Source organism: Bombina bombina, chromosome 3, assembly GCF_027579735.1.
Source record: "Bombina bombina isolate aBomBom1 chromosome 3, aBomBom1.pri, whole genome shotgun sequence".
NCBI classification, from domain to species: Eukaryota; Metazoa; Chordata; class Amphibia; order Anura; family Bombinatoridae; genus Bombina; species Bombina bombina.
The window spans coordinates 634,888,162-634,910,595 of NC_069501.1; the positions used below are offsets into that span (position 1 = coordinate 634,888,162).

At 40.6% G+C, this 22,434-nt stretch overlaps 1 protein-coding gene across 1 annotated transcript in view; it reads left to right on the forward strand.

The window, feature by feature from the left end:
- The window catches only part of MED13 (mediator complex subunit 13), a 1,182,528-nt gene that overhangs the window by 300,532 nt on the left and 859,562 nt on the right, over positions 1-22,434 (forward strand). The window contains exon 12 of the mRNA XM_053707341.1: positions 12,832-12,953. Coding sequence (XP_053563316.1) covers positions 12,832-12,953 — 122 coding nt within the window. The remainder of the gene's footprint in view (positions 1-12,831; positions 12,954-22,434) is intronic.

Sequence of the window (22,434 nt, forward strand, 5' to 3'; positions counted from 1 at the left end):
TTAAGACCAGACCTTCTGTCGCAAGGTCCTTTTTTCCATCCGGATCTGAAATCCTTAAATTTAAAGGTATGGAGATTGAACGCTTGATTCTTGGTCAAAGAGGTTTCTCTAACTCCGTGATTAATACTATGTTACAGGCTCGTAAATCTGTATCTCGAGAGATATATTATAGAGTCTGGAAGACTTATATTTCTTGGTGTCTTTCTCATCATTTTTCTTGGCATTCTTTTAGAATACCGAGAATTTTACAGTTTCTTCAGGATGGTTTAGATAAGGGTTTGTCCGCAAGTTCTTTGAAAGGACAAATCTCCGCTCTTTCTGTTCTTTTTCACAGAAAGATTGCTATTCTTCCTGATATTCATTGTTTTGTACAAGCTTTGGTTCGTATAAAACCTGTCATTAAGTCAATTTCTCCTCCTTGGAGTTTGAATTTGGTTCTGGGAGCTCTTCAAGCTCCTCCGTTTGAACCTATGCATTCATTGGACATTAAATTACTTTCTTGGAAAGTTTTGTTCCTTTTGGCCATCTCTTCTGCTAGAAGAGTTTCTGAATTATCTGCTCTTTCTTGTGAGTCTCCTTTTCTGATTTTTCATCAGGATAAGGCGGTGTTGCGAACTTCTTTTGAATTTTTACCTAAAGTTGTGAATTCCAACAACATTAGTAGAGAAATTGTGGTTCCTTCATTATGTCCTAATCCTAAGAATTCTAAGGAGAAATCGTTGCATTCTTTGGATGTTGTTAGAGCTTTGAAATATTATGTTGAAGCTACGAAATCTTTCCGTAAGACTTCTAGTCTATTTGTTATCTTTTCCGGTTCTAGGAAAGGCCAGAAAGCTTCTGCCATTTCTTTGGCATCTTGGTTGAAATCTTTAATTCATCTTGCCTATGTTGAGTCGGGTAAAATTCCGCCTCAGAGAATTACAGCTCATTCTACTAGGTCAGTATCTACTTCCTGGGCGTTTAGGAATGAAGCTTCGGTTGACCAGATCTGCAAAGCAGCAACTTGGTCCTCTTTGCATACTTTTACTAAATTCTACCATTTTGATGTATTTTCTTCTTCTGAAGCAGTTTTTGGTAGAAAAGTTCTTCAGGCAGCGGTTTCAGTTTGAATCTTCTGCTTATGTTTTTCGTTAAACTTTATTTTGGGTGTGGATTATTTTCAGCAGGAATTGGCTGTCTTTATTTTATCCCTCCCTCTCTAGTGACTCTTGTGTGGAAAGATCCACATCTTGGGTAGTCATTATCCCATACGTCACTAGCTCATGGACTCTTGTTAATTACATGAAAGAAAACATAATTTATGTAAGAACTTACCTGATAAATTCATTTCTTTCATATTAACAAGAGTCCATGAGGCCCACCCTTTTTTGTGGTGGTTATGATTTTTTTGTATAAAGCACAATTATTCCAATTCCTTATTTTATATGCTTCGCACTTTTTTTCTTATCACCCCACTTCTTGGCTATTCGTTAAACTGATTTGTGGGTGTGGTGAGGGGTGTATTTATAGGCATTTTAAGGTTTGGGAAACTTTGCCCCTCCTGGTAGGAATGTATATCCCATACGTCACTAGCTCATGGACTCTTGTTAATATGAAAGAAATGAATTTATCAGGTAAGTTCTTACATAAATTATGTTTTTTATTGCATATTTATATTTTTTTGATTCAGTGTGGACCTAGGAGACTTGCAAAGTGTTACTTGCTCCTTGTGTTTGTATACAAATGTGGAACCACCAATCCCTTTCTGTCCCTCATGTATTGAGAGGACTTTAAGTTATAGGGAAAAGATTTTTCCTGAGCAAAACTTTTCAAAAGCGGATGCTGTCCAAGAGTCTAATGAGATTCAAGGTATGCCGCAGCTTTCTCCCCAAGCGTCCCAAATTTTAGCGCCCGCCCAAGCAGTGCCCTGTACTTCTGCTCTAGCGCCCGTTGGAGTTACCTTAAAAGACATAGCTTCTCTCATGTCTTCTGCAATTTCTGATGCATTGTCTGCTTTCCCAATGTTGCAGGGCAAACGTAAGAAGAAAACCAGACATTCAGTAAGTGAGGTTTCTGATGCAGTTGTGGCAATTTTGGAAGTACCCTCCCAAGGACCTGAAGAGGAGGGTAATGAGGTTCCATCTGAAGGTGAAATTTCAGATTCAGAAAGTTCATTGCCTCTGACGGACTCGGAGGTTGTAACTTTTAGGTTTAAGCTAGAACACCTCCGCCTATTGCTCAGGGAGGTTTTGGTTACTTTGGACGACTGTGACTCCACGGTAGTGGTTGCCCCTACAAAGTCTCGTAAATTGGACAGATATTTCAAAGTTCCTTCTTACTCAGATTTATTTCCTTTTCCAAAGCGAGCTTCAGAGATCATTACTAAGGAGTGGGAGAGGCCAGGCATACCCTTTTCTCCCTCTCTTATTTTTAAGAAGATGTTTCCCATAGCTGACTCTTTAAAGGAGGCTTGGCAAACAGTTCCTAAGGTGGAAGGGGTTGTTTCCACCTTAGCCAAGAGAACTACTATTCCCATAGAGGATAGTTGTGCTTTCAAAGATCCTATGGACAAGAAGTTAGGTTTACTTAAAAAAGGTTTATGTTAACCAGGGTTTACAATGGCAGCCAGCTGCGTGCATTGCTACCATCAATAGTGCGGCAGCATATTGGTTTGATGCACTATCTGAGTCTCTCAGCACTGAGACTTCCTTGGAGGAGATTCAAGACAGGATAAAAGCTCTGAAGCTAGCTAATGCTTTTATTACAGACGCTTCCCTTCAAATTATTAAACTGGGAGCTAAGATTTTGGGTTTCTCTATTCTATCACGGTTATGGTTAAAACCTTGGTCTGTGGATGTCTCTTCCAAGTCTAAGCTTCTAGCGATTCCTTACAAAGGGAAGACATTGTTTGGACCTGGCCTCACGGAAATTATCTCTGATATCACGGGAGGTAAGGGTCATCTCCTCCCTCAGGATAAGAGTAACAAAAAAAGACGACAGAGTAATTTTCGTTCCTTTCGAAATTTCAAGGGAAATTCTTCCTCCTCTAAGCAGGAACAATCTAAACCTACATAGAGACTCAACCAGTCTTGGAATAAGGGTAAACAATCCAAGAAGCCTGCTACTGAGGGCATGCCCCCGATCCGGGACTGGATCTGGTAGGGGGCAGACTTTCCTTCTTTGTTCAGGCTTTGGTTTAGGACGTTCAGGATCCCTGGGCAATAGAAAGTGTCTCAGGGATACAAATTGGAGTTCAAAAGTTTTCCTCCCAGAAGGCAGGTTTCTACTTTCAAGATTATCTGCAGACCAGACAAAAAGAGAGGCGTTCTTACATTGTGTAGGAGACTTCTCCGCCCTGGGAGTGATTGTTCCCGTTCCAGTACAGGAACAGGGTCAGGGTTTTTATTCCAATCTGTTCGTGGTTCACAAAAAGGAGGGAACCTTCAGACCAATTTTAGACCTAAAGAGTCTAAACAAATTTCTCAGGGTTCCGTCCTTCAAGATGGAAACTATTCGTTCCATTCTTCCTTTAATCCAGGAGGGTCAATTTATGACAACAGTGGATTTAAAGGACGCGTACCTACATGCCCCTATTCACAGGGATCATCACAAGTTCCTAAGGTTTGCCTTCCAGGACAAATACTTCCAGTTCGTGGCTCTTCCTTTCGGACTGGCCACTGCTCCCAGATTTTTCACAAAGGTTCTGGGGTCTCTGTTGGCGTTACTTCGGTCACGGGGCGTTGGGGTGGCGCCTTATCTGGACGACATTCTAGTCCAGGCGCCATCTTTTCAACAAGCAAGATCCCACACCGACATAGTGTTATCTTTCCTGAGAACTCATGGGTGGAAGGTAAATTTGGAAAAGAGTTCCCTAGTTCCAGACACAAGAGTCACTTTCTTGGGAACCATAATAGACTCCTTGTCTATGAAGATTTTTCTGACAGAAGTCAGGAAATCAAAGATTATCGATACTTGTCTAGTCCTTCAGTCCACTCCTCGGCCGTCAGTGGCTCAGTGCATGGAGTTAATCGGGCTGATGGCGGCGGCAATGGACATCATCCCATTTGCTCGCTTCCATCTCAGACCTCTGCAGTTAAACATGCTCAGGCAATGGAACAGAGATTATGCAGACTTGTCTCCTCGAATAACTCTGGAGCAGGAGACAAGGGACTCTCTTCAATGGTGGTTGTCTCTGGATCATCTCTCCCAGGAAACATGCTTTTGCAGACCATCTTGGGTGATTGTGACAATAGACGCCAGTCTTCTGGGGTGGGGAGCAGTCTCGGGCTCTCTCAAGGCTCAGGGAGTTTGGACTCAGTCAGAGTCTGTTCTTCCTATAAACATTCTAGAACTGAGGGCAATCTTCAATGCCCTTCTGGCCTGGCCCCAGTTAGCCTCACTCCGGTTTATCAGGTTCCAGCCGGACAACATAACTTCAGTGGCTTACATCAATCATCAGGGAGGAATGAGTAGATCCTTAGCAATGACAGAGGTAGCCAAAATAATCCAGTGGGCGGAAGCCCACTCTTGTTGCCTATCTGCGATCCACATCCCAGGGGTGGACAACTAGGAGGCGGATTTCCTGAGCAGGCAGACCTTTCATCCGGGGGAGTGGGAACTCCATCCGGAAGTGTTCTCCAACCTGATTCTCAAGTGGGGTCAACCGGAATTGGATCTCATGGCATCCCAACAGAATGCCTAGCTCCCGAGATACGGGTCAAGGTCCAGGGATCCCCAGGCGGAACTGATAAATGCTCTGGCGGTCCCTTGGACCTTCAGTCTAGCATACCCGTTTCCTCCGTTTGCTCTTCTTCCTCGGGTAATTGCTCGAATCAAACAGGAGAGGGCTTCGGTGATCCTTATAGCACCGGCCTGGCCTCGCAGGATTTGGTATGCGGATCTGGTGGAGATGGCAACTCAGCCACCTTGGAGACTCCCGTTGAGGAAGCATATTCTGATTCAGGGGCCCTTCCTTCACCCAAATCTAGTTTCTCTGAAGCTGACTGCTTGGAGATTGAACACTTAATTTTATCCAAGCGGGGATTTTCTGATACGGTCATAGAGACCATGATTCAGGCTCGTAAGCCTGTAACTAGAGGGATTTACCTTTAAAATTTGGCGTAAATATCTCTATTGGTGTGAATCCAAGGGCTACTCATGGAGTAAAGTTAGGATTCCTAGAATTTTGTCTTTTCTCTAAGAGGGTTTGGAGAGAGGTTTATCGACGAGCTCCCTAAAGGGTCATATCTCGGCCTTATCTATTTTGTTACACAAATGTCTGGCAGATGTTCCAGATGTTAAATCATTTTGTCAGGCCTGTGTTCAAACCAGTTACTCCTCCATGGAGTCTTAATTTAGTTCTCAAAGTTCTTCAATGGGCTCTGTTTGAGCCTATGTATTCCTTAGATATTAAAGGGACAGTCTAGGCCGAAATAAACTTTCATGATTCAAATAGAGCATGTAATTTTAAAGTTTAAACAATTTTCCAATTTACTTTTATCACCAAATTTGCTTTGTTCTCTTGGTATTCTTAGTTAAAAGCTTAACCTAGGAGGTTCATATGCTAATTTCTTAGACTTTGAAGGCCACCTCTTTTCAGAATGCATTTTAACAGTTTTTCACCACTAGAGGGTGTTAGTTCATGTATTTCATATAGATAAGACTGTGCTTGTGCACGTGAAGTTATCTGGGAGCAGGCACTGATTGGCTAAACTGCAAGTCTGTCAAAAGAACTGAAATAAAGGGGCAGTTTGCAGAGGCTTAGATACAAGATAATCACAGAGGTTAAAAGTATATTAATATAACTGTTGGTTATGCAAAACTGGGGAATGGGTAATAAAGGGATTATCTATCTTTTAAAACAATAAAAATTCTGGTGTAGACTTTGTTGTTATCTTGGAAAGTTTTATTTCTTGTTGCTATTTCTTCTGCTCGTAGAGTGTCAGAGCTCTCGGCATTGCAGTACGAGTCTCCTTACCTTATTTTCCATTCAGATAAGGTAGTTTTACGTACTAAATTAGGATTTCTTCCTAAGGTTGTTTCTGATCGGAACATTAATCAGGAGATTGTTGTTCCTTCTTTGTGTCCTAATCCTCCTTCTCAGAAAGAATGACTTCTGCACAATTTAGACGTGGTCCGTGCTTTAAAGTTTTACTTATAGGCGACTAAGGACTTACGTCAGTCTTCTTCTTTGTTTGCGATTTTCTCAGGAAACGTAAGGGACAGAAAGCTATGGCTACTTCTTTCTTTTTGGCTGAAGAGCATCATACGTTTTGCATATGAGACTGCTGGACAGCAGCCTCCCGAGGGGGTTACGGCTCACTCCACGAGGGCTGTTGCTTCCTCATGGGCATTCAAAAATGAAGCTACTGTGGAACAGATTTGCAAGGCTGAAACTTGGTCCTCTCTTTTTCAAAGTTTTACAAATTTGACACTTTTGCCTCGTCTGAGGCCGCTTTTGGGAGAAAGGTTCTTCAAGCAGTTGTGCCATCTGTTTAGGTTCCCTGTCTTGTCGCTCCCGTATCATCTGTGTACTCTAGCTTGGGTATTGAATCCCATTAGTAATTAAGATGATCCATGGACTCATCGTGTCATAAAAAAAGAAAAGAGAATTTATGCTTACCTGATAAATTTATTTATTTTTTGACACAATGAGTCCACGGTCCGCCCTGTTCTTGTAAGACAGGTTGTGGGTTATTGTAAACTTCAGACACCTCTGCACCTTGGCTTTTCCTTTCTTTCCTTAAAGGGACACTGTACCCAAAATATTTATTTCGTGATTCAGATTGAGCATGACATTTTAAGCAACTTTCTAATTTACTCCTATTATCAATTTTTCTTCGTTCTCTTGCTATTATTATTTGAAAAAGAAGGCATCTAAGCCTTTTTTTGGTTTCAGTACTCTGGACAGCACTTTTTTTATTGGTGGATGAATTTATCCACCAATCAGCAAGGACAACCCAGGTTGTTCACCAAAAATGGGCCGGCATTTAAACTTACATTATTGCATTTCAAATAAAGATACCAAGAGAATGAAGACAATTTGATAATAGGAGTAAATTAGAAAGTTGCTTAAAATGTCATGCTCAATCTGAATCACGAAAGAAAATTTTTGGGTACAGTGTCCCTTTAACTTTGTTCGAATGACTGAAGTGGGAGGGAAGGGAGGAGCTATTTAACAGCTCTGCTGTGGTGCTCTTTGCCTCCTCCTGCTGACCAGGAGATGAATATCCCATTAGTAATTAAGATGATCCGTGGACTCATCATCGTGTCAAAAAATAAATAAATTTATCAGGTAAGCATACATTTTTTTGCTGGTAGATGTAGGTGTCAGAAAGCCATGTCATCTACTCTTTCTGTTTGGCTTATGAGACTGCTGGTCAACAACCTCCTGAGAGGAATATGGCTCATTCAACTAGGGCTGTTTCTTCTTCTTGGCCCTTTAAAAATGAGGCTTCTGTGGAGCAAAATTGCAAGGCGGCCACTTGGTCCTCGTTGCATACGTTTTCCAAATTGTACAAATTCAATGTTTTTGCCTCAGCTGAGGCTTCCATTGGGAGAAAAGTTCTTCAAGCGGTTGTGCCCTCAGTTTAGATCTGCCTGTCTTGTGTCTCCCTCCCTTTCTATTCTTTGTCCTCTAGCTTTGGGTATTGGTTTTCACTAGTAATTAGAATGGAATTGTGGATTTTCCATGCCATTGGAAAGAAAACAAAATTTATGCTTACCTGGGGGGAAGTGTCAGGTCAGGCCGAAGCCTCTGGGCCGCTGTACCACCTGAAGCAGATGTAGATTATCTGATAAGGATCCCTTAGAATGACTCAGACCACGCAGCAATATGATCTAAAGCCAATCATGTTTATTGAACAGTGCAAGCCTATCTTATAGACTTCAGTAACAGCATATAGGGTTAAGGGGATGACACGTTTGGACCGCGTCATTTTACACAGTTATACAGAGTAAAATACAGCGTGAAGCTGGAAAATTACTAGCTCATAACAATAATCTCAGTCATAATAAGCTAACATCTGCGGAGACAACAAGGTCTCTGAACCATCTTATTGATATAATATTCTTCTGGGCGTACAGCCAGAGAACATCTACAAGGCCGAAGAGCTAAGGAAAGTACCATAACAAGCACATAGTTCCCACTACATAATAACCCAGTATAATAAAGTCTAATCATTACAAAATGGATGCTAATCATCACGAGATGGCTGTGAGGAACAAGATGGCTGCAGTCAGGTTCACATTACCCCTAACATACCATCCTTTTATTCTAACAGAGTAACATAAAAATAGACAGGCATAGAAAATTAGTAAAGCCTTTTATTATGGTAACAGAACTCTGTGAGAATACTAAAGAGAAAAATATTCCTATGTCGTGATATACTTTTATAGGCTAATAGGGCAACAACTTGTCACTGCATATAGGTACAACCCCTCCAATACCTTCCATCTATCTTCCAGCCTTCCCAAAACTACCGGTCTACCGGCACAGAGACCCAACCAGCCCCCCATCTACCCCCAAACAACGCTGTATCGTTTATTTCTCCACCTGCATTGCTAGCACCCCCCAATATGTCCAACAGTTCCTTCTCCACAGTAAAGCATGACATAGCAACAGCACAACTTTCTCTAGGTGGCCTCTGATCACTTTAAGAACAGTCTTTGTCCATTTGAGAGCGCTACACCATGACACTTTGCTATAATACAATTCTCCAACAGTTCATTTGCAGTAGGGGTGCTTATCCAATGTTCTTCCACAGGGAGATGCTGGAAATCTGATGGTTTGTTCATGGGGTAGACAAGGCAACCAGTGGATCCCCATGGCAAGCAAACACTCGAGTCACAGGGAGTCTAGGAAGCAAACAGAAACAGTACAGGATGAGTACACACCGCAATACAATCACAATTATGTCCAAATAGAACGTCACTTTCATCCTATGTCATTTAAAACCAAACAAAACATTGTTGATATATAATACAAACTAAATACATTGATATTTCTCAGAGAATAATTTACAACTTCTCTATACACTTTTAAATGATACTTCATGAATACTAAGCAAGTGAAAACCTGCCAGACTTCATCAAGGGCCTGAATGGTTATGCTAAAACTTATGCTAAGGCCTGCCCTGTAGCAAAAATGAAAAAAAAGAAAACAGTCAATAAAAATAAATTAATTTCTTTACAGTGTAACTTTGAACTTCTAAAAATAAAAGAACCTCGTGTTGCTTTATTCTGCATGGCTGCTATCTATAATGTTTATAATTCTCCAACCATGATCCTAATATTCAACAATCTCATCTGATATAAACACTACTAGTTTACTAATTATTTTATACAACCTAAATTCTCTCACACTCCTGTATGAGGAAAGTATACAAACAGAACATCATTTAAAACTACAAACTCTTTTAAAGGTAAACACATCTTTATGGTAAGATAATTCCTTTCTTTGACAAACCTCTGTAACTACAAAATTCAAATAGCAAATACCATACCAATTAATTAACAAAAGGGAAAAATACACTTGCTTTCATAAACTATAATTATGCTATTCCCTAAATAAATATTTCTCCGTATATTTAATATAAACTTCTAGCTGAGACGTGTCTTCCTTATGTTCTAGAGGGTGAAGGGTCTAAAATATTATGATATATTGCAGCATTTTCCTTAAACATATTTTTATACTCAGTGGGCCATTCAATAGGGTACAATACTGCGAAGTTCAGTTACATTTATCCAAAGGGTTACTTTGTTAAGCACATAAACTACAATGTGCACTAATACCAGTAAAGCATATGATCTCTTATCAACAATATGATCAATAAAAATAAAACAAATACAAGAGAATACAAAACAAGCAATATAAGGAATCAAGTTAAAACAATACTCCCCTAATTTAATTGGTTGACCCTGTAACAGCATAACAGGTCCTCCATATCGAGCGGCAAGGCACAGTCCAGAAAAGGATAGTCTTTATGTCCTGAAGATTAATAATTAATTTATTTCCTGGCATGGAGAGTCCACAACCCAACTTTGTCTAACTTTTAAGACGGCTTATTATAGTTTTTTTTCTAAACTTCAGGCACCTCTATACCCTTTGTGTCCTCTTCTCTTTCCGTATTCCCTCGGCTGAATAACTGGGGGTTTATGGGAAGTGGGAGGGATACTTAAAGCTACGCTGGGCTGTTCTTTGCCACCTCCTGGTGGCCAGGAGTTTAATTCCCACTAGTAATTAGAATGGTTTTGTGGACTCTCCATGCCATTATCAATGCTGCCAACACCAATAATTTTAAATTTAAAGGGTGTTTTGGAAATCTAATTAATAGGAGTAAATTAACAAGTTGCTTACAAATGCATGGTCTATATACGTCATGAAAGAAAAAAAATATTGAGTTTGAGATTTTGAGTCTGACGATTAAGCCTTTCCACTCATCCGTCACAATGGGGAGGGTGTGGGCATGAAGGGGTTACTAGCACTCAGGCTCTTGTTCCCTTAACCTTTATTTTTACAAAGGACATAAAGGGACACCAAATTAACGCCGAAATCCTGCCTACACCAACCCCAGTTATCAATGCTGCCACCACCAAGAATTTTAAATTAAAAGGGTGTTTTGGAAACCCAATAATTCACACAATTAACAATTGGGTAACGTGCCTTTTAACCTTATCTCTTCAGAGTGTTAATTCAGATATTAGAGCCCAAAGACAGAATTCGATTTTCTAGATGTTTAATAACAAAAATACCAATAGAGGTTACACAGGGCCAAATTAATAAAACATACATAATAACAAGATATGTGCAAATATACAGTTCTTTAAAATAAAATGGGACATAACACTATCTAAACTTATTAACAAGTTCCTTTAGAAATGTGGAGAACCTCCTTCAGGTGTTACCTCTTCTGTTCCCAGGCAAGTTCTGCCTACTTTCTCTGTAACATTCAGTTATAACCCAGTTTCTTCTTTGTCTTGTCAAGGCCACCGTCCTTGTGATAATTTATGATGAAACATTCAATGCAAGTAAACCAATGTACCAAGAGAATGAGGGAGGGGGTCTTGAGACCACAACATTCCTGAACAAACGCAGATTCCACACAAAGAAAGAACCTTTCAGAGTAACCCTGGAAATGCTGAGACCACAATACAACCTCTGATGGGTAACTAATACAGTTATCAACTACTCCACATGAGTGTATCATGCATGACACCTCCCACTTTAAGATGGTGGAAAGAGGTGATCAACCCATGCTACCTGAACCCTAGTCTTTACCCGTTCTTAATACCAGTTCTGCCCATGTCACGCACATTATCTGATGGAATTTCCCTTGTGGAGGACACTCCCTCGCTGGATATCACACTCTCCTTGCACTCACTTGTGAAGGGATCTAGAGCCTCCCTTAGGGTAACTCACTAGGGGATTAAGGGTAGTTCTTGCAAAGATTAGGCCAGATAGTCCGCTGTTCACACCTACCCCTGTATTCTCTGTAGGTGTTGCAGGCTCACTTACCACTGTAGCTGCTCTGCTCACACATTCTCTATCCAGGGCACACACAACTATGGGAGAGTTGTAGAGGTATGTCCCATCTCCCTCCCCTCTTCTTCCCATATGCTATTACTATAGAGTGTGGTTACAGACACACCTGTATATGCAATGCTGTTTCAGAGACACACATATCTGTCAGCTGTTCTCCTTGCCAGCTGCATAACTGGGCCTGACATCCCTCACTAAGAGTGCACTTTACCTCGGGGGAACCAGAGAAGAAGCCTCTTCTCCTGCCCCCTGTTCACCACACTCAGCTGACACACCACACTCAGGCACCAGACATTTCACATTGGCCACTTTACTCCACTCTACACATCCTACCTTTTCCTGGGATGTAGCAATCCCAGCTCCCAGGGTCCCTTCACTCTCACTCCTTAGCAGGGTTAAACCAATCTCTCCTACCAGTCCCTCTACTCTAGGGCCTGTCACATGGCACACAATGTCATAATCAATGGCAGTATATTCCTTTTCACTGGAACAATACATTACTGGTACAGGCTCAGGTAAATATGTATTAATCCTAGGTTCTCCATGCCAGCAACCATGTTAAATAGAATCAATATTGCCACAACTATTTGCAATACATCCCTCCTCAGTAAAACATGACATTACTGGTGTAAATTTATTGGTAAGTATAAATTCTGTTGTTTTTTTTGCATTACATTTCCAATAAACATGCGTCTGTTAATATATCCGATATTACAGGTTGCATGCATGCTCCTCTAGCTTATGTGATGGGTCTGAGAAGCTATAGGTTTTCACCTGATGTCATTGGCACTTGGTAAATAGATGACAAATTGACATCCTCATGATCTATAAATATATCTGATCTTGTCTGAAGCATACTAAAAGTTGGCGGTTATTGTTTACTGATTTATTGTCGTCATTGCCAAGACTTTGCTTTTTTTCAGACAAAAGCACAAATGGAAATTATTCTGTGTGGTGATTAGCATTGAGTTTTTGTTTGTGCTACATGTAAATTGTGATTGTCTGCTGTGACTGCATTTCTCACACAATATATATATATATATATATATATATATATATATATATATATATATAAAATGCAACAGAACATACTGCAGGCTTATTCTAAGTCCTTGCACTTTGATTTATATTTGTAACCCTTATTTTTGTTCTAAATTTTCCTGTAGTGTCGGCAGAATATTATTTTAATGTTTGCAAAATCTTACTACACGTGCTTTATTACTATTTGATAGATAACTGCTGTATGTTTGTTTTAATTTCAGTAATTAGAGTGTAAAGTGCAAGATTAGTAATAATAAACCTGTTACTTGCAGATTCCCAGCGATCAACTACTCACACCCGTACTGCATCAACCAGTCTTTTTCATGAAACAGACCTTATTGTTTCTTACACAGACCTCGAAAACATCTTCAATTCTGATGAAGATGAACTAACTGTAAGTATGTGTGTCTCTTAAGGTTTTGTCTTGCCAACCTGTTTTGTTCTGGAGGGGAAAAAAACTAATGGTGATTTCACCCAATAGCCCTAGTATCAGGTATTCTTTTACTCAGCATTATAAGAGCAATTAAAGGTTGCAAGCATTTCTTTTTATCTGGAACTATACTGTGGCAAGAAAGCCCTCTTAAAAGTCTAGTGTTATCTAAAGTGCTCCTCTATTCAGGCCTAGAGTAACCTGATTTTCAAGCTTTTAACCTAAGAGTTATTTGAAGGACATGTTTCCTAACATAATTTAAAATCCTTATGGAGAAGACTTTGGCAAGCATTTTCTTTTATAAGGTGTTGAGTTCACAAGTCATTACTCCAGGGTTTCAACTCCTGGTCATCAGAAGGCGGCAAAAATTCTGAAAGTTCTAAGAGCCCTTAATCCCTCTTACCTTTCTAGTATTCCACTATTATTTTTGCCTCTACAGAAGGAAGGTGAAGAATTGACGTGCTCCAGATTCATCATTGAATGGTCCCTCAGGGCCCTTTTTTCATGTAATTGGCAAGAGTCCATGAGCTAGTGACGTATGGGATATACAATCCAACCAGTGTGATCCCTCATTTATTCATCTCCTACCTCCGTTTTCAGATCGACGATATACTCTTATATACCATTACCGCTGCTGATAGTTTTCAGTACTGGTTTGGCTATCTGCTATGTTTGGATAGGTGTCTTTCGATAAGTATGTATCATTATTTAAGACACACTCAACTATGGTTTGGCATTTTATGTATTAATATAATGTTTTAAATATATGTATTTTACTTATATATGCCATGAGTCAGGTCTATGTGTATTTGCCTTTGCAGTCTAAACAGTTTCAGTATAGGAATCCTGTTTCTTACCAGACTTTTTCTATTTGACTTTCATTTTTTCGTGGGCAAATCTAGGCTCGCGAGGGCGCAAAATGCTGTTTTTATTGCGTCATTCCTGGTGCAAAATTTTTTTGCCGCAAAGTTGCTCCTTTAATGGTGCAAATTTGGTAATTTCCTGCGTCTCTGTTGACGCTAGTTGTTTTGGCACGAAATCGCGTTTGTTATGACACGAGTTGTATCATTTCCTGGTGTTATTTTTGCACCCAAAAATTTTTACTTCTTTTTGCGTAATGCGTCATTCTTGATGCCAAATTTTAGTTATTTTACCCCTCTCCCTCTAATGCTCACTTTCTTTTGCATGATATACCGAGTCCACGGATTCATCCTTACTTGTGGGATATTCTCCTTCCTAACAGGAAGTGGCAAAGAGAGCACCACAGCAGAACTGCCTATATAGCTCCCCCCTTAACTCCACCCCCCAGTCATTCTCTTTGCCGGCTCTAAGCAGGAAGGATAAAGGGAAAGAGGTGTTAAGCTGTTAGTTTATTTTTCACTACAATCAAGAGTTTGTTATTTTTAAATGGTACCGGTGTTGTACTATTTACTCTCAGGCAGGACATAGATGAAGATTTCTGCCTGGAGGATTATGATCTTAGCATTTGTAACTAAGGTCCACTGCTGTTCCCACAGAAGCTGAGGAGTACAGGAAAACTTCAGTGTGAGGAACGGTTTCTTGCTATGCAGCAATGAGGTATGTTCAGTCATATTTTCTGCAGAGACTGTGTTAACTCAGAAAGGCTGACAGTATCCCCATTAGGGGAAGGGTAAGCAGTAATCCTAGTATGAATGAGGTTTTACTAGCTTGCATAAAGGGCAAAAATTTTTTGGGGCACTTAGTTTGTTTATTAAGTAGGTGACAAACGTTTGTGTGTTCTGGGAGAAACTTTTTTTTATGGGAACGTTTGCTTGAGGGGTCACTTGGCTTAAATTAGGGTTGTTATAACCCACATGGTTTTCTAACTTAGTTGGCTAGATTTGTGTAGGCCCCAGCAACATCGAGTGAGGTGGGCGGGGACTATTTTCGCGCCTCAGTTGCACACTTAACAATTCAGACAAGCAGTGGTAGTCTTCTGAGAGCCTATTCAAAGTTTTAACCCCAGATTATGGTTCCTCAGAGCAGGTAGGGCCACAGCAGAGCTGTGGCAAGGTGCTAATAGGGGTTTTAACCGTTTTTTAGACAAATTTCAATCCGGTTTTGTCATTTGTGGGGTTATTGTTTCTTTACTTGTGGTGCAATCCTTCTAAGGCTTACTGGGTACACTGTAAAAATTTCGGAAAATTTGAAGCATTTTTACCCTGTTTTGCAGTTTGTGTATGCCTTTTTTTCTCTTAAAGGCACAGTACCGTTTTTGCAAAGTGTGTTTTTTTCATTAAATAAAGTGTTTTCCAAGCTTGCTTGCTTTTATTACTAGTCTGTTAAACATGTCTGACACTGAGAAAACTCATTGTTCAATTTGTTTAGAAGCCATTGTGGAACCCCCTCTTAGAATGTGTCCCACTTGTACTGATATGTCTATAAATTGCAAACAGCATATTTTGACTTATAAAAATTTGGCATTAAATGATTTTCAGACAGAAGGAAGTCAGGTTTTGCCATCTAGTTCTCCCCAAGTGTCACAACCAGTTACGCCTGCACAAGTGACGCCAAGTACCTCCAGTGCGTCTAATTCTTTCACCTTGCAAAATATGGCTTTAGTTATGAATACTACCCTCACAGAGGGTTACCATCAGTGTTTTGAGGTAGGGATGAGGGATTTGCTGTCTAAGGGAAAGATTTTTGATTCAGGAAACAAGTTCCCTCAGACAGATTCAGATATTACGGCATTTAAATTTAAGCTAGAGCACCTCCGCTTATTGCTCAGGGAGGTTTTAGCTACTCTGGATGATTGTGACTCTATTGTAGTTCCAGAGAAATTGTGTAAAATGGAGAAATATTTAGAGGTTCCTGTTTACACTGATGTTTTTCCGGTCCTTAAGAGGATTTCGGACATTGTTACTAAGGAGTGGGATAGACCAGGTATTCCGTTCGCTCCCCCTCCTGTTACCTATTTCTGACACTATAAAGGACTCATGGCAGACGGTCCCTAAGGTGGAGGAAGCTATTTCTACTCTGGCTAAGCGTACAACTATACCTATTGAAGACAGTTGTGCTTTCATTGATCCTATGGATAAAAAATTAGAGGGTCTCCTAAAGAAAATTTTTGTTCATCAAGGTTTTCTTCTTCAACTTATAGCATGCATTGTTCCTGTAACCACTGCAGCTGCCTTTTGGTTTGAGGCTCTGGAAGAGGCTCTTCAGATGGAGACCCCACTAGATGATATTTTGGACAGAATTAAGGCTCTTAAATTGGCTAATTCTTTTATTACAGACGCCGCTTTTCATCTTGCTAAGTTAGCTGCAAAAAATTCAGGTTTTACCATTCTAGCGCATAGAGCGTTATGGCTTAAGTCCTGGTCAGCTGATGTGTCTTCTAAATCTAAGCTTTTGTCCATCCCTTTCAAATGTAAGACCTTATTCGGGCCTGCACTGAAAGATCATTTCTGACATTACTGGAGGGAAGTGTCATACCCTCCCTCAGGATATGTCAAATAAGACAAGGACCAAACAGGAGTGGTCCCACTTCCTCTTCCTCTGCTGCAAAGCAAGAGGGTAACTTTGCTCAATCCAAGCCAACCTGGAGACCTAATCAGGCTTGGAACAAGGGTAAACAGGCCAAAAAGCCTGCAGCTGCCTCTAAGACAGCATGAAGGGGTAGCCCCCGATCCGGGACCGGATCTAGTAGGGGGCAGACTCTCTCTCTTTGCTCAGGCCTGGGCAAGAGACGTTCAGGATTCCTGGGCAGTAGATATTGTAACCCAGGGATATCTTCTAGAGTTCAAGGACTCCCCTCCAAGGGGAAGGTTCCATCTTTCTCAATTATCTGTAAACCCAACAAAAAGAGAGGTGTTCTTACTCTGTGTAGAAGACCTTTTTACCATGGGAGTGATCTGCCCTGTTCCAAAAGCAGAACAAGGACAGGGTTTCTACTCCAATCTGTTTATTGTTCCCAAAAAGGAGGGAACATTCAGACCAATTCTGGATCTCAAGATCCTAAACCAGTTCCTAAGAGTCCCATCCTTCAAGATGGAGACCATTTGGACTATCTTACCATTGATCCAGGAGGGTCAATATATGACCACCGTGGATTTAAAGGATGCGCATCTACACATTCCTATCCACAAAGATCATCATTAGTTCCTCAGGTTCGCCTTTCTGGACAAGCATTATCAGTTTGTGGCTTTTCCTTTCGGATTGGCCACGGCACCACGTATCTTCACGAAGGTGCTAGGGTCCCTTCTGGCGGTTCTAAGGCCACGGGGCATAGCAGTGGCGCCTTATCTAGTATCTATCGACATTCTGATTCAAGCGTCGACCTTCCAATTAGCCAGGTCTCACACGGACTTAGTGTTGGCCTTTCTAAGATCTCACGGGTGGAAGGTGAACGTAAAAAAAGAGTTCTCTTTCCCCCCTCACAAGAGTTTCATTTCTGGGGGCTCTGATAGACTCTGTGGACATGAAAATATTTCTGATGGAGGTCAGGAAATCAAAGATTTTGTCCACCTGCCGAGCTCTTTACTCCATTCCTCGGCCGTCAGTGGCTCAGTGTATGGAGGTGATCGGTCTAATGGTAGCGGCAATGGACATAGTTCCGTTTGCTCGCTTGCATCTCAGACCACTGCAACTATGCATGCTCAATCAGTGGAATGGGGATTATGTGGATTTATCTCCTCAGATAAATCTGGTTGTCACAGGATCATCTGTCCCAGGGAATGTGTTTCCGCAGGCCAGAATGTGTTATAGTGACAACAGACGCCAGCCTTCTGGGCTGGGGTGCAGTCTGGAATTCCCTAAAGGCTGAGGGGTTGTGGACTCGGGAGCAAGCTCTCCTACCGATAAATATTGTGTAATTAAGAGCGATTTTCAATGCTCTCCAGGCATGGCCTCAGCTGGCTTCGGTCAGATTCATCAGGTTTCAGTCGGACAACATCACAACTGTGGCTTATATCATTCATCAGGACGGAACAAGGAGTTCCTTAGCGATGACAGAGGTCTCAAGGATAATCCAATGGGCAGAGGCTCACTCTTGCCATCTGTCAGCGATCTATATCTAGAGAACCGGGAGGCAGACTTTCTAAGTCGTCAGACTTTTCATCTGGGGGAGTGGGAACTCCATCCGGAGGTGTTTGCTCAACTGGTTCAGCTATGGGGCACACCAGAATTTGATCTGATGGCGTCTCGTCAGAACGCCAAACTTCCTCGTTACGACTCCAGGTCAAGGGATCCTCAGGCAGTACTGATAGATGCTCTAGCAGTACCTTGGTCGTTCAACCTGGCTTATGTGTTTCCACCGTTCCCTCTCCTTCCACGTCTGATTGCCAGAATCAAACAGGAGAGAGCATCAGTAATTTTGATTGCGCCTGCGTGGCCACGCAGGACTTGGTATGCAGACCTGGTGGACATGTCATCTCTTCCACCATGGTCTCTACCGCTGAGACAGGACCTTCTGATTCAAGGTCCTTTCAAGCATCCAAATCTAATTTCTCTGCAACTGACTGCTTGGAGATTGAACGCTTGATTCTATCAAAGCGGGGTTTCTCTGAGTCAGTCATAAATACCTTGATTCAGGCTTGTAAGCCTGTTACCAGGAAAATCTATCATAAGATGTGGCGTAAATATCTTTTTTGGTGCAAATCCAAAGGTTTCTCCTGGAGTAAAATCAGGATTCCTAGGATTTTGTCTATTCTCCAAGAGGGATTGGAGAAAGGATTGTCAACTAGTTCATTAAAGGGGCAGATATCTGCTCTATCCATTTTGTTGCACAAGCGTCTGGCTGATGTTCCAGACGTTCTGGCTTTTTGTCAGGCTTTAGCTAGAATTAAGCCTGTGTTTAAATCTGTTGCTCCGCCATGGAGTCTTAATTTAGTTCTTAGAGTTCTGCAGGAGGTTCCGTTTGAACCCATACATTCCATAGATATTAAGCTTTTATCTTGGAAAGTTTTGTTCCTAGTTGCTATCTCTTCAGCTCGAAGAGTTTCTGAACTTTCTGCTTTACAATGTGACTTTCCTTATCTTGTGTTCCATGCTGATAAGGTGTTTTTATGTACTAAGCCTGGGTTCCTACCTAAGGTTGTTACTAACAGGAATATTAATCTGGAAATTATTGTTCCTTCTCTGTGTCCTAATCCTTCTTGTAAGAAGGAACGTCTGTTGCACAACTTGGACGTAGTTCGTGCTTTGAAATTTTACTTGCAGGCAATCAAAGATTCTCGTCAAACTTCTTCTTTGTTGTCTATTCTGGAAAGCGTAAGGGTCAAAAGGCTACGGCAACTTCTCTTTCCTTTTGGCTGAAAAGCATTATTCGTTTGGCTTATGAGACTGCTGGACAGCAGCCTCCTGAAAGGATTACAGCTCATTCTACTAAAGCGGTAGCTTCCACATGGGCTTTTAAAAATGATGCTTCTCTTGAACAGATTTGTAAGGCTGCGACTTGGTCTTCGCTTCATACCTTTTCAAAATGTTTACAAATTTGATACTTTTGCTTCTTCGGAGGCTATTTTTGGGAGAAAGGTTTTGCAAGCAGTGATGCCTTCTGTTTAGGTTTCTGTCTTGTCCCTCCCTTCATCCATGTCCTAAAGCTTTGGTATTGGTATCCCACAAGTAAGGATGAATCCGTGGAGTCCACAGCCCGCCCTGTCTATTCAAGACAGATGGTATTTTTGTTTATAAACTTCAGTCACCTCTGCACCTTATAGTTTCTCCTTTTTCTTCCCAAACCTTCGGTCGAATGACTGGGGGGTGGAGTTAAGGGGGGAGCTATATAGGCAGCTCTGCTGTGGTGCACTCTTTGCCTCTTCCTGTTAGGAAGGAGAATATCCCACAAGAAAGGATGAATCCGTGGACTCAGTACATCGCAAAAGAAAGAAATTTATCAGGTAAGCATAAATTTTGTTTTTCATGAACTTTGAAAGCTATTATGTCTGCTTTTGTTTTTCTCTACTGAAACTGTTACATTGTGGAAATTGAATGTTTTGCCTAATGTTATTTCTTTCATGTTATTGGCAAGAGTCCATGAGCTATTGACTTATGGGATATACAATCCTACCAGGAGGGGCAAAGTTTCCCAAACCTCAAAATGCCTATAAATACACCCCTCACCACACCCACAATTCAGTTTTACAAACTTTGCCTCCTATGGAGGTGGTGAAGTAAGTTTGTGCTAAGATTTCTACGTTGATATGCGCTTCTCAGCATTGTTGAAGCCCGATTCCTCTCAGAGTACAGCGAATTTCAGAGGGACGTGAAGGGAGTATCACTTATTGAATACGATGATTTCCCTAACGGGGATCTAATTCATAGGTTCTCTGTTATCGGTCGTAGAGATTCATCTCCTACCTCCCTTTTCAGATCGACGATATACTCTCAATTTACCATTACCTCTACTGATAACTGTTTTAGTACTGGTTTGGCTATCTGCTATATGTGGATGGGGTGTCTTTTGGTAAGTATGTTTTTTATTACTTAAGACACCTCAGCTATGGTTTGGCACTTTATGCATTTATATAAAGTTCTAAATATATGTATTGTACTTATATTTGCCATGAGTCAGATTCATGTATTTCCTTCTGCAGACTGTCAGTTTCATATTTGGGGAAAATAAAAAAATTTTAAGAATTTTTTTTTCTTACCTGGCGTTTAGTCTTTTTTTTTAATGGACTACTTTCTTGCAAATTGCGGGCGGTATTAGGCCCGCAGGTGCGCCAAATGCTAGACTTTATTGCGTCATTCTTGGCTCAAGAATTTTTTTGCCGCGAAAAATACGTACATGACTCAACTTCATCATTTCCGGCATCATAGTTGACGCTGAAGCCTTACACACGGTTGCGTCATTAGTGACGCGAGTGTATCATTTCCGGTTATTATTGGCGCCAAAAAAAGTTTTCAGTTATGTTGTGCGTCATACTTGGCGCCAAACTTTTTCATTATTTTAATACCCCATTGATGTTTGCCTCTTGCCTTTTTCTCTATCAGAGGGCTATGCTATTGCATTTTTTTTTTCCCCATTCCTGAAACTGTCATATAAGGAAATTGATAATTTTGCTTTATATGTTGTTTTTTCTCTTACATTTTGCAATATGTCTCAATCTGATCCTGCCTCAGAAGTTTCTGCTGGGACATTGCTGCCTGACATCGGTTCTACCAAAGTGCATTTGTTGTAAGATTGTGGAAATTATTTTGCCGAATGTCATTTGTAATAGTTGTCATGATAAACTTTTACATGCATATAGTGTGTCCATCAGTAATAGTACATTGCCAGTTGCAGTTCCTTCAACTTCTAATGTACATGATATACCTATAAATTTTAAAGAATTTGTTTCTGATTCTATCCAGAAGGCTTTGTCTGCATTTCCACCTTCTAATAAACGTAAAAGGTCTTTTAAAACTTCTCTTTCAGTTGATAAAATTTCAAATGACCAACAACATAATAATTTATCCTCCTCTGATGAGGATTTATCTGTTACAGAAGATCCTTCCTCAGAAATCGACACTGACAAATCTACTTATTTATTTGAAATAGAGTATATGCGTTCTTTATTAAAAGAAGTGTTAATTACTTTGGATATTGAGGTAACCAGTCCTATTGACGTTCAGTCTAATAAACGTTTGAATGTTGTTTTCAAACCTCCTGTGGTTTCTCCAGGGTTTTTTCCTATTCCTGGGGCTATTTCTGATATGATTTCTAAGGAATGGAATAAGCCAGGTATTTCTTTTATTCCTTCTTCAAGGTTTAAAAAATTGTATCCTTTACCAGCAAATTCTATAGAGTTTTGGGAAAAAATCCCCAAAGTTGATGGGGCTATTTATACGCTTGCTAAACGTACCACTATTCCTATGGAAGATAGTACTTCCTTTAAGGATCCTTTAGATAGGAAGCTTGAATCTTATTTAAGGAAAGCCTATTTATATTCAGGTCATCTTCTCAGACCTGCAATTTCTTTGGCTGATGTTGCGGCTGCATCAACTTTCTGGTTGGAGAATTTAGCGCAACAAGAATTGGATTCTGACATATCTAGCATTATTCGCTTACTGCAATATGCTAATCATTTTATTTGTTATGCCATTTTTGATATTCTCAAAATTGATGTTAGATCCATGTCTTTAGCTATATTAGCTAGAAGAGCTTTGTGGCTTAAATCTTGGAATGCTGATATGACATCTAAATCTAGATTACTATCTCTTTCTTTCCAAGGTAATAATTTATTTGGTTCTCAGTTGGATTCTATTATTTCAACTGTTACTGGGGGAAAGGGAGTTTTTCTGCCTCAGGTTCCGCATGAAGGTGCCGCCCTCATTCCAGCTCAGCTGGTAGGGGGCAGATTAAGGTTTTTCAAGGATATTTGGATAAATTCTGTCCTAAATCAATGGATTCAGAGCATTGTCTCTCAAGGGTATCGAATAGGATTCAGAGTAAGACTTCCTGTGAGAGGATTTTTTCTCTTGCGTATCCCAGGAAATCCAG